At 52.6% G+C, this 10,956-nt stretch overlaps 1 protein-coding gene across 1 annotated transcript in view; it reads left to right on the top strand.

The window, feature by feature from the left end:
• The first annotated feature begins 206 nt into the window (after positions 1 to 206).
• The window catches only part of ANXA11 (annexin A11), an 18,387-nt gene continuing 7,637 nt past the window's right edge, over positions 207 to 10,956 (top strand). Inside the window, exons 1-9 of the mRNA XM_007938642.2 lie at positions 207 to 270; positions 2,217 to 2,329; positions 3,940 to 4,332; positions 5,723 to 5,810; positions 6,038 to 6,132; positions 6,814 to 6,927; positions 8,850 to 8,940; positions 9,296 to 9,375; positions 9,515 to 9,571. Coding sequence (XP_007936833.1) covers positions 216 to 270; positions 2,217 to 2,329; positions 3,940 to 4,332; positions 5,723 to 5,810; positions 6,038 to 6,132; positions 6,814 to 6,927; positions 8,850 to 8,940; positions 9,296 to 9,375; positions 9,515 to 9,571 — 1,086 coding nt within the window. The 5' untranslated portion in view covers positions 207 to 215. The remainder of the gene's footprint in view (positions 271 to 2,216; positions 2,330 to 3,939; positions 4,333 to 5,722; positions 5,811 to 6,037; positions 6,133 to 6,813; positions 6,928 to 8,849; positions 8,941 to 9,295; positions 9,376 to 9,514; positions 9,572 to 10,956) is intronic.

Below are 10,956 nucleotides of genomic sequence, written 5' to 3'. Positions count from 1 at the left end.
CCCTTGCTATTTCTAACTGGAGGCCTGGGCAGATAGGGGTAAACTTGGTTGCCATAAGTCAGGTCTGATGTAACTTCTGCCCCTGCAGGGGCCCCAGTTGTGGTTGTTGCTGCTCTCCCAAGAAGACCGGCCCTGCATGTCAGTAGGGGTGAGGGTAGGTGAGGCTCCCTGGCAGAGCCTAAGTGTGCTTTTTCTCTTGCCTTTCAGATCCAACCATGAGCTATCCAGGCTATCCGCCACCCCCCGGTGGCTACCCACCAGCTGTACCAGGTAAGAGGGTCCGGGGAGTGAATGCAGCTCCGCTCAGGGTTGGCAGCAGAGAGCAAGAACAATCAGCTGAGAGTGGGACTAGAGAAGGTGCATGGGTGCTGATGCTGAGGCCAGGAGAGGCCTAGGCTTGAAGCTGCTTCTGGATAGACAGGATCAGTCCAGGACTGAGTCTCTTGCCTTAGAAGCTGATAGCACTGGGCAGATGCCTTTGCTTCTTTGAGACTCAGTTTCTCCTCTGCCAAATGGCTTCACAGATCCCTCTGTCACTGGACTATCATGGGTACTCAGGAGAGAGCAGCCAGAGCCTCAGGGCTGTGTCCTCTAAAGCACTGTTAGGTGACAATGCCCTTTGTCACTTCTGCGCTCAAGGCCTGTGGTGTTGCAGCAAGGTCCTTTTGTGGTGAGAGGAAATTGAGGCTGTCTCATGGAGGCTGACCCTCAAGGTCAGATATTATTTACAGTGGCTGCCCGAAAAATAGTGGCGGTAGATAACAGTGCAGTGAACCACCCGCCAGGTGCCCCAGACACAGCCCCGGTGGCAGTGCTTCTCTTCACACTGACCACACCTGATTTTCCGAAAATGCGATTTGGTCTCCACAGTTGGGGGGGAGAGGAGGGGCCGTTGCAAGATTGGTCTTCCTGAGGGGGCCTGAGCAGCAGCTGCCCACTCACCCCAGGAGACCTCAGGGCATCCATAGGTCATGGGGTCCACCTTCCTCATTTGACAAGTGAAGAAACAGGCCCAGTGCGAGAGATGGCTCAGCCACTATCAGCAGCTTACCAGGCTTATCTGAACAAAGCCCCTGCCCCAGAGTTGCCAGCACAGCCTCAGTCCTCTCTCTAGTGGGAATCCTACCACTGCCACCCTTTGTCAGCTCAGTGGGGCAGCCTCTGAGCAGCAAGGGAGGGGATAGACAGTAACTTGGAGAAGGATCTACCCTGAGTATCCTAGAGCCTGGAGCTGAAAAGCCATCCTCAGGCCCTCAGCCCCTTTCCCGTGACATGGGCAGGAATGCTTGTCACAGGTCAGCAGCCCCACAGTGACAATGGCAGCAGTGCTACAAATCTCAGTGATAGTGTGAGGTCACCGTGCACCAGGCTCACCTCTGCCTAGGTGTTCACTCACCAGTCCCCATCATGGCACTTTGAGGGTGACTCTAATTTTCTTTTTTTTTTTCTCTTTGATGCAGTCATTTACTTACCATAGATTTGATTAGCTTCGATTCAGTTACATTTAATTGAACCCAGTTCAACATTATTCACTCCATAGTACATGAAACTCTTATTTTCATCACCATTTGTCCACCTAGGAAACTGGACCCTGAGTGGTCACGGGCCTTGCCTAGGACTGACCTTGATCTTGCTGGGTCTCAGAGCTGGGGCTTTCCACTGCTGTCCCCTAAGGACCGATAGCACCTGTGCTTCCCACAGTCCAACCTGGTCTCCCTCTCCATCTTCCTGTCCTGCCTTTTACAGATTTGCAAGCAAACAGCCATAGACTGAGCCACCACCCTGTTCTGGGCCTATTTTTTTACCTGTCAGTGGGAGGGTGGGTCCCAGTGACCTGTGCCCCCACCCCTACTTCCCAGTGCTATTGCATCACTCCCAGATCTCAGCCTTGTCACTCTCATATGCTTAGCACAGTATCCCCAAACCGTCTCTTACGGGTCTGAGCTCATGAAGTTCTACCTCCTAATACCCACCCCACCAAGAGTCTCTGGAGTGTTTTGTTGAACTCAGCTTCCTCCCTGGAAGGAGGGAAGGTTTCCTCTTCTGTCTCTGAAGCAGGGCCACAATAGACTTTCCCACCCAGTGTTTACTGCGTGGTCTGCAGAGCTCTCAGGGTCTATTGGCAGACCTCCCCTCCTGATGGACCAGAGCTGGGGATCTTTGCCTGTCCTCTTTGGGGGTCACCCAGGGGGCTAAAGGTTTGCTGTTGCCTTCAGGTGGTGGTGCCTGGGGGGGTGCTGCCTACCCCCCACCCAACATGCCTCCCATTGGGCTGGATAATGTGGCCAACTACGCGGGGCAGTTCAACCAGGACTACCTCTCAGGAATGGTGAGTCCTCCCTCCTGCTGAGGCTGTTCCTGGGGCCAGGTCTGCATGGGGGTCAGCTGCTGGCTTCCTGTGACTTCTAAGGTGTCTGTGTACTCCCCTGTGGATGTGGATATACTGAGCTACATCTTAGGACATAGGGCCCTGCTACCTCTTCACTGTCCCTCTTTGGCTCTCAGTTTTCCCATCTATAAAATGAGGGGATGGGGTACATACTAGACTGATGGTCTCTCAAATCCCTTTCAGCTGTGGGGGGGATAGCGGGGAGTTGGTAGAGGGTGGTACCTTCATGGATTATTTATTAAGTACTTTCTGCATGAACTCAGCATAGGGCTGGCATCTGTGTGGGCAGGGAGGGAGGTGGGGTCGGTGTATGTGTGCTGTGTGTGTGCGTTTACATGTGTGCATTTACACGTGTGTTTGTACATGCAGATGACTATGCTGGTTGAGCTAGACTCGGGGAGTGGCAGATAGAATGGCAGACATGCTACTTGTATTTGTGGTTTTGCTTTTAAGAGAATGTATTTTGTGGTCTGACAAATGTATGCTCCATGTAAACAATGCATTGAATATACAATCTAGTGTTTGCCAGGCCCACTTCTAGGCACTGGGGACTTGTGAATTAAACAGACAGGAATCTTGGCCCTGGTGTGCTTATTGATTCATGTGCAGAGGCAAATAATAAACATGCATTATAGACAGTGTTGGTGCTAAGGGGAAAAGAAGAGCTGGGTGAGGGCCTTAGGAGTATGTGGGGGGTGAGGAGGGATAATGATTCTGAGTGGTCACGGTGGGCCTGCTGAGCAGGTGACATTGGAACAAAGGAGGGAGGGAATGCATTACACGAATGTCCAGGGGAAAGTGTGCCAGTCAGAGGGAACACCACACCTGGTACCCTCCCCAATAGTTAGGAGACCAGCGTGGCTTACGTGCAGACAAGAAGAATGAGAAATGAGGTCAGGGGTCCAGATCTTGGAGAGTGTAGGAGACCCTTGTCAGCATTCAGACTTTGACTCTGGGCGTGGTGTTGACAAGGGAGGTAGAAGTACAAGCCCACCTGAGCTGAGCTGAGCCTCCCGGAAGTGGCTGTAGTGAACAAAGAGATTGGTGTGATGGTGCCACCCCCACAGCAGAAGGGGCCCTCACACCTTGGGCTATGAGCTCTTAACTTCCCTCAGTTGGCCTGAGGTAGAAGGAGCAGCCATTTGGTGAGAGGACAGCTCACCTGCTGAAGGATCCAGAGAGACCTGAGTCAGAGCCCCAGTGCAGCCATTTACTTGACTGTAGCTTTGGACAGGTGATGTCACCTCTCTGAATCTATTTTACCATCTGTACAGTGGGTATAATAATACTTCATATTTCACAAGTGGAGACACTGAGGATTAAATTGGATGAGGTATGGAGAGAGCTGAGACGGGCAGGGTACACATAGGCACTTGGGAATACACTGATGGTGCTGGTGCTGGTGCTGGTGGGAGGTCTGACTCCACTTGAGCTCTGAGTGACACTTTTGGGAGCCTGCCACCAGGGTCAGGTTGGAAGAGCAGAAGGACAGAGTTCACTTGGGCCTTGTTGGGGCCTCTGGTCTCAAGTGCTGCTTTGTATACTTTCAGGCAGCCAACATGTCCGGGACATTTGGAGGAGCCAATATGCCAAACCTGTACCCAGGGGCCCCTGGGGGCAGCTACCCTCCAGTCCCCCCTGGGGGCTTTGGGCAGCCCCCCTCTGCCCAGCAGCCTGTTCCTCCATATGGAATGTACCCGCCTCCTGGAGGAAACCCACCCTCTGGGATGCCCTCATATCCCCCATACCCAGGGGCCCCTGTGCCAGGCCAGCCCATGCCACCCCCTGGGCAACAACCCCCAGGGACCTACCCTGGGCAGCCACCAATGGGCTACCCTGGGCAGCCGCCAGTGCCCCCACCTGCACAACAGCAGCAGCCAGTGCCAAGCTACCCAGCATACCCAGGGTCCGGGGCTGTCACCCCCGCTGTGCCTCCAGCCCAGGTGAGTGCCAGCCCTGTGCTCCCCTCAGTCCAGGAGACCCATAGCCAGCAACGCCTGGGCCTAGACAGGGAGGGCTTGGGGCTAGACGAGGAGGGCTCAGTCCTCCAGCTATAAGTTCATGTTTTCACAGTGGCAGTTGCACAGAACTCTCACCCTTGGTTTGTAGTCCCTAAAACCTAAGGGAACAGCCCTATTCTCCCAGTTTAGAACTTCCCAGTGCGAGCTGGGTCTAAATGACCCTGCAGGCTCTTTACTCCTCTGAACTTACTGCCCGGCTATGCATCCTATAAGGACTGTACACGCCAGCCCCAGGCTTCATGCCTGCAGCTCTTGGTGTTTAGTCATCCTGACAGTCCCTCCCCATCTCCTCAAGTTTTGGAGGAGTCTTAGGAATGCCTTTGGGTAGGGAAAGTTGGCAGCTCCCCCTCAGTTGATCTTGGCTCCTTTCAGAGAACAGTTCATGTTTGCAGAGCCCAGACTTCGATGTCATGGTTATATGGCCCAGCCAGCCCGGCACAGGGCTAGCGATTATGAGTGTGGCTACTATTTTTAGATGGAGGGACCCCTTCCTTCCCATCTGCCACCCACACAGTGCACCACCCTTCCCCTGCTCTTCATCCTCTCCCAGCCTGTCCCCCTCATCTTTGCTCTGAGCTTGTCTCCTTAACTGTGTGTTAACCAGTTTGTACTTTCCACGAGATGATAAGCCACTGAGAGGCAGGTTAGCCTGGAAAATTCAGACTTGCTGGGTAGTGAGCTGCAGGCACAAGAAGGCGGCCAGCAGCGAGTTGGTTGTAGTGTATAGAGAACAGTGCCAGGAAGCCAGGACCAGTCCAAGAGGAGTTGGCCTACGTTAAGGGTCAGAGCTATTGTGTCCCACTGTGAGGGTGGACACCTGGTACAGAGCTACATCCACCTGGAGGGGACACTATTTTCTAACTTGCATAAAGATGCTACCTCGACTAACGAGGTCCTTTTAGGAAGACCGTGAGGTGTACTCACACTGTAGTGAAGAGGCATCAGGGGGAGCTGTGGCCCGTGCTCCTGAGGCCTGTCTGTCATTCGGAACCCACGCTCCAGCCCCACAGCTGCAGGTCCTTGTAGGGCTGGCAGGAGCACTTGGACTAGCTCCAGGTGGGCTGGTAGTCATGGGAGCCAGGCAGACGCTTTGGTCCCAGAACCCAAGGACAGATATGGTCAGATAAGACTGACTGACTGTAGAGTCTTCTATGCTGCTGACCATGCGCTTCTTCAGGTACCCCAACTCTTAGGGAAAAGATGGCTCCCATGATCTGGGGTGGAGCAGTCCCATGATCTGGGGTGGAGCAGTCCCGTGTCGGGGAGATGCTAGCATGCAAGTCGTCTTACCTGTGTCTACTTATCCAAGTAGTTTGGCAACCGAGGCACCATCACAGATGCTCCTGGCTTTGATCCCTTGCGAGATGCCGAGGTCCTGCGGAAGGCCATGAAAGGCTTTGGTGAGAGACCAAATCCTTCCCTATCTCAGCCTCCCAGATAGTTACATGTGCCTCTGTGGGCTGGGGTAGCTGGCAGAGGCAAACCTGGGCCTAGTGGCAATAGAAGAGAAGGTGGCCTTGGGGGTGGCAGTTAGGGTACTGAGGGAGATTGGAGGACCTCAGCCAGGAAAGTCCAGCTGATGAGTATCCACTGAGCCAGCCCTGCCTACTCCTGCCCCTTCTTCCAGGGACTGATGAGCAGGCCATCATTGACTGCCTTGGGAGTCGTTCCAACAAGCAGCGGCAGCAGATCCTCCTGTCCTTCAAAACTGCATATGGGAAGGTAAGTGGGCTGTGCCAGGCCATGTCCTGGGGGCCACCTCAGCACACCCCACTCATCCCTGCTTTTCCACGGGCTGTGCAGGCTGGCTCTCCTGGATGGACTGCAAAGTGCATTAGGCCCTTTCCTGCTGCTCACCAACCAGTGGCCTCCCAGCTGGTAACACCTTTTAGAATTGAAGGCTGCCCTTAGGGAGAAATCCCAGAGTACATATATACAGTAGTGAGGTTCGGCAAAAGAGGCACCAGGAGATCTGGGTTCTGGCCCTGGCTCGGCCACAACTCGCCAAGACCACGGACAAATCATTCCCTGCCTGACCCACTTGTCACCCTCAGTTTCAAACCAGCCCTCTTGACAACTACCCTAGAAGGCTTAGTTGATACAAGAGCTTTAAAGGCAAAGGCTTTAAAGTAAAAATTGGGTAAGTATGGGATAGGTTAGTGCTTCCAACCCAGTGCTTCTCAGGTTTCATGTACCACAGATCCATTGGGCATCTTGTTAAAATGCAGCCTCTCTGTCAGCAGGTATGCGTTGGGCTGAGAGCTCCTTTTCTACCAGGCTCCCAGCTTTGCTGATGCTGCTGGTCCTTGCTTTGTTCTGGTAGCTAGGACCTGGGATCTCCTTCTGTTTAAGCACCTTCTGTGGTTCTCAAAATAGGTGTTATTTTATTCACTATCCAATCAGGATTTGATCAAAGATCTGAAATCTGAACTGTCAGGAAACTTTGAGAAGACAATCTTGGCTATGATGAAGACCCCGATCCTCTTGGATGCATATGAGATAAAGGAAGCCATTAAGGTGTGTATGTATGTGTGTGTGCATCTATGTGTGTGCTCACATGTGTGGGCACAGAGCCCAGAGGACTGCGTGGCGCTGAGTTGGAGTCCAGCTACTAAGATGAGCTGAACCTCTGGTGATTTCCTCAAGAAGCATCTCAGTCGTTCTCCATCTTAAAATAATGGCGGTGGCTGGGTTGTCAAGGAAGCTAGTGATAACGGTAAAAAGAGAAGAGTATGAGACTGAAAGTGGTATCGTTCTCATTCATTGGAACCCTGTTATTACCAAGTAATAGAAACACACTTGAGCATAAGTGACACAAAAGAGAGGAATCAGTTAGGAGGATGGAGTGCAGCCCAGCATCAACAGGGACGGCTCAGGGATGTGAATGGCAGGGACCTGTGCATTATTTCCCCCTCGTCTGGGCTTCTTCCCACGTGCCACTTCATTCTTTGTCTTCTGTGCTGCTCCTTCCATGTCTGCCTGGTGGGGGGTGCCTGTCAACCTCTCTGTTTACCACTCAGAGATCGAACCACAGAAGAGACTAGCTGTCCCTCTGTCAGAGTCCAAATAGAGGGCAGATTGGCTCTCCCCACCAGGTCCAACTAGCTCTTACTGGGGGAGGGTCATACACATTGCAGGCTGTCCATATGTCTCCCAAGACCCATAGCCAGTATCCACAGAAGGGGGAATCTTTGTGAATGGAGCAGGTCACCCAGCAGGAATCTGGTATTTACTCAGAGGCCTGATAGGTGGCGTGAATTTCCTGCCTGAAGGAGAAGCAGAGAGTGCAGTGTGGTGGCCAGGAGGGAGAGGCACAGCTAAGTGTTTTCTTCTAAGGGGTCAGGAGTGACCCACAGCCTGTGGAGAGCAAGACAGGGCATCTGCCCAGCCCCTGCCTCCAGCCATCTCAAGGCAGTGGCAATTGTGGGGTACTGGAAACAACATAGGTTTGGGGTTAGAGGCCAGGGGACAGCTGTCACTAATTAGCTTCTGCAAGTGGGAAAGGTAGGTGGTCTCTTTCATGACATGGCGACCACTGAGGTGGCAAACAAAAGCTCTTTGTCACCTCTAAGTCCATTAACAGCAGTAGGAGTGGTGAGGACACTAATAGCTAACACTATAGGGTTTTCTGCATGACAGGCACTGTTCTAAGCATTCACTCATTTTTGTCCTCGTGACTTCCCTAAGATAGGTACTAGTATCATCCTTACTGTGAAGACAAGAAAACTGAGGCTCAGAGAGACTACATAACACACCCAAAGTCATACCGCTAGCAAGCAGCAGAACCAGAGTTTTATTGACATAAATAAAACCCTGGTTGCTGGCCTTGTCTCCTGCCTTCTCACTGAGTGGCGTTGTCATCCCTTCTGCCCTCACTGTTGCTGACTTTTCCTGGTTATCTTCAGACACTCCACAGTCCAGTGTTATTCTGGTTAGTTGCTGTTGAGTGGATTCTGACTCACAGTGACCCATGTGTGCCGAGTAGGGTTGCTCCATAGGGTTTCAAGGCTGTGACCTTTTGGAAGCAGATCACAGGCCTGTCTTCTGAAACCACCCCTTTCAGCTAGTGCATAACCATTTACGCCACCCAGGATCTGTACTCTAATCTCTCTTGGGTTAAACCCATTTTCTCAGTTGTTTCTCATGTCAGTTACAGGCTGAATCTGGAATAAAACAGGCCCTGGTCCACATCCCAACTTGACTGTGAACCGTGTGGCCTTAAACAAGTCCTGCTCCTCTGATTCTTTCTGATGCTTCCCTGGCCTGGGTTGTAGAGGGAGCCTGAGCAGCATTAAGAAGGGGGTATCTATGTGCTGGGGCTGCTGTTGCTGGGTTTGGTGCCCTAAGGGATTGGGCAGCGGCCTGGCACCTGCTATCTTTCTGGGTGCTGTTTGGGGAGGCCTCAAGTGTACAAGTGGTTGTGTTCTCTGCTCTCTCAGGGGGCTGGCACTGATGAAGCCTGCCTCATTGAGATCCTGGCGTCCCGCAGCAATGAACACATCCGAGAGCTGAGCAGAGCCTTCAAAGCAGGTGAGCGGCTCCCAGGCCCCCATCTGCCGTGATCGGCAGATCCCTCTGCTTTCTGGGCCCTGACCCTCTTACTGCTTCCTAGCCTTCTTATCACCCATTTCTCGCTACCCCCAACACATTGGGTTTTGACCCAAGACCCAAAACTGCCTGCTTTTTACATACAAGGTATGTGACTAAGGGTAAGACGGGACAGGAAAACCTCTTAGCCAAGCCAGGTCAGAGGCCAGGTCAGCCTGGAGGTCACAGGCCCTTCTGGACCCCTGCCCTGCCTCATGGCCACTGTGGATTGTGTCTGTACTGGGCAACTCCATCCAGGGGCTGCATGGTGGACCTTCCCTGTGTCTCTTCCATTCAGAGTTCAAAAAGACCCTGGAGGAGGCCATTCGGAGCGACACATCAGGGCACTTCCAGCGGCTCCTCATCTCCCTGTCTCAGGTACCTCCCTGCTCAGGGCTTGGGGCTCAGAGTAAAAAGCCATAGGGTCAAAGCAGGGAGGGGACTTGAGCAATGAGGAAAGGAGGAGGGGTGTGCAGCTCCGAGGAGTGGGCCTGACATGCAACCTGGGTCCTTTCAGGGAAACCGGAACGAGAGCACAAATGTGGACTTGTCACTTGTCCAGAGAGATGTCCAGGTGAGTGATGGCATGCCCAGGCACCCCACTTGGGCTTCCTCAGCTAGGCGATACCACCCACTTTCTTGCCACAACAAGGGAGGTGCTCTGGGATGGAGAAAGCAGTGGATAAGAAGGCTCAGGATGCTATGAATGTCAGTCCTGCTCTGCTGCTTATCAGCTGAACTTGAGCAAGTCACCTACTCGCTTTGGGGCTCAGTTTCCCATTTATAAGAAGCTACTTGTGGGATGCTAAATATTTCAACAGTTGGTTAAGCACACTAGTGGATGTGAGATTTCATATGACTCAGTGTTTCTGTGTTTACTGTATATACCAATATGTGTGCAAAAGGGTAGACTTTGAACCTGCCTATTAAGCTTTTGAAGGTTTGAGCCCAGAAACCAGTTGTCACATCAGTGGTATAGCGTGAGAATTCAGCGTCTGTCCCCAGCCTTCTGTGAGTTGCAAACAAGAGGGGGAAAGTCCCTCTGCCATTTCCTGTCTGTCTAGGCTTCTGGGTTTGTCCCATCTCTGGAGGAGTTTCTATTTCCTACTGGTGGTGTAGTAGGTAAATTTGGCTGCTAATCAGAAGGTCAGCAGTTCAAACCCACCAGCTGCAAGAGGATGAGGCAAACTACTTCAGTAAAGATTTACAGCCTTGGAAACCCAATACGGCTCACTATGAGTCGGAATCGACTCGATGGCAATGGGTTGGTTTCTTTATTTACTAATGAATTGAGACCAGAGGGTTCCAGCTGGAGGCACACATGGTATTTTGGTGGGTTGGAGCTGGAATCCCCCGGGGCTCCCGCATAACCCCCCCTTGTTGCTCCTGCCACTGTGTAAGTGCCAGTGGTCTCAGGGTCATCTGTTGTGTAATAGATTGGAAAAAGACGGTGTGGAATGCCCCCATTAGGGCTAGAAAAGGGCTAGAAAAGAGGACTCTTGGAATCCAATCCATTCACTTTCCAGATGAGGAAACTGAAGCTGAGAGGAGGGCAGTGGCCTGCCTAGAGCCCCATGACAAGTTGGTAGCAGAGCTGGGACATGGACCCAGGCCTCTCTTTTCATTTTCTTCCCTGCAGCACTCTCCTTCAGTCAGGTTTTGGATGTCCCTTGCTTGCCCTGAGCCCCTAGTTGCACCTTGGTTCTCCTAGTCCAGAGTTCTCTCCCACCCTCAGGATCCTGTCACCCCATAAGATCATGTGTGGAGGGCATCTGGTTTGTGAATGTTACACAGCAGGGCCTCAGCAAATACAGCTTCCATGCTGGGGCACTGCCTCCCATTGCCTCCCCACCCCAGGCCTGTTGTTGTTGTTGTTGTTAAGTGCCGTCGAGTCGTTTCCGACTCATAGCGACCCCATGCACAGCAGAACGAAACACTGCCCGATCCCGCACCAGCCCC

Source organism: Orycteropus afer, unplaced genomic scaffold (assembly GCF_000298275.1).
Source record: "Orycteropus afer afer isolate SDZICR_OR568_19922 unplaced genomic scaffold, OryAfe1.0 scaffold00052, whole genome shotgun sequence".
Classification (NCBI taxonomy): domain Eukaryota; kingdom Metazoa; phylum Chordata; class Mammalia; order Tubulidentata; family Orycteropodidae; genus Orycteropus; species Orycteropus afer.
Note: the sequence above shows the minus strand (reverse complement) of the source record. Positions and strands in the feature narration are given on the sequence as shown.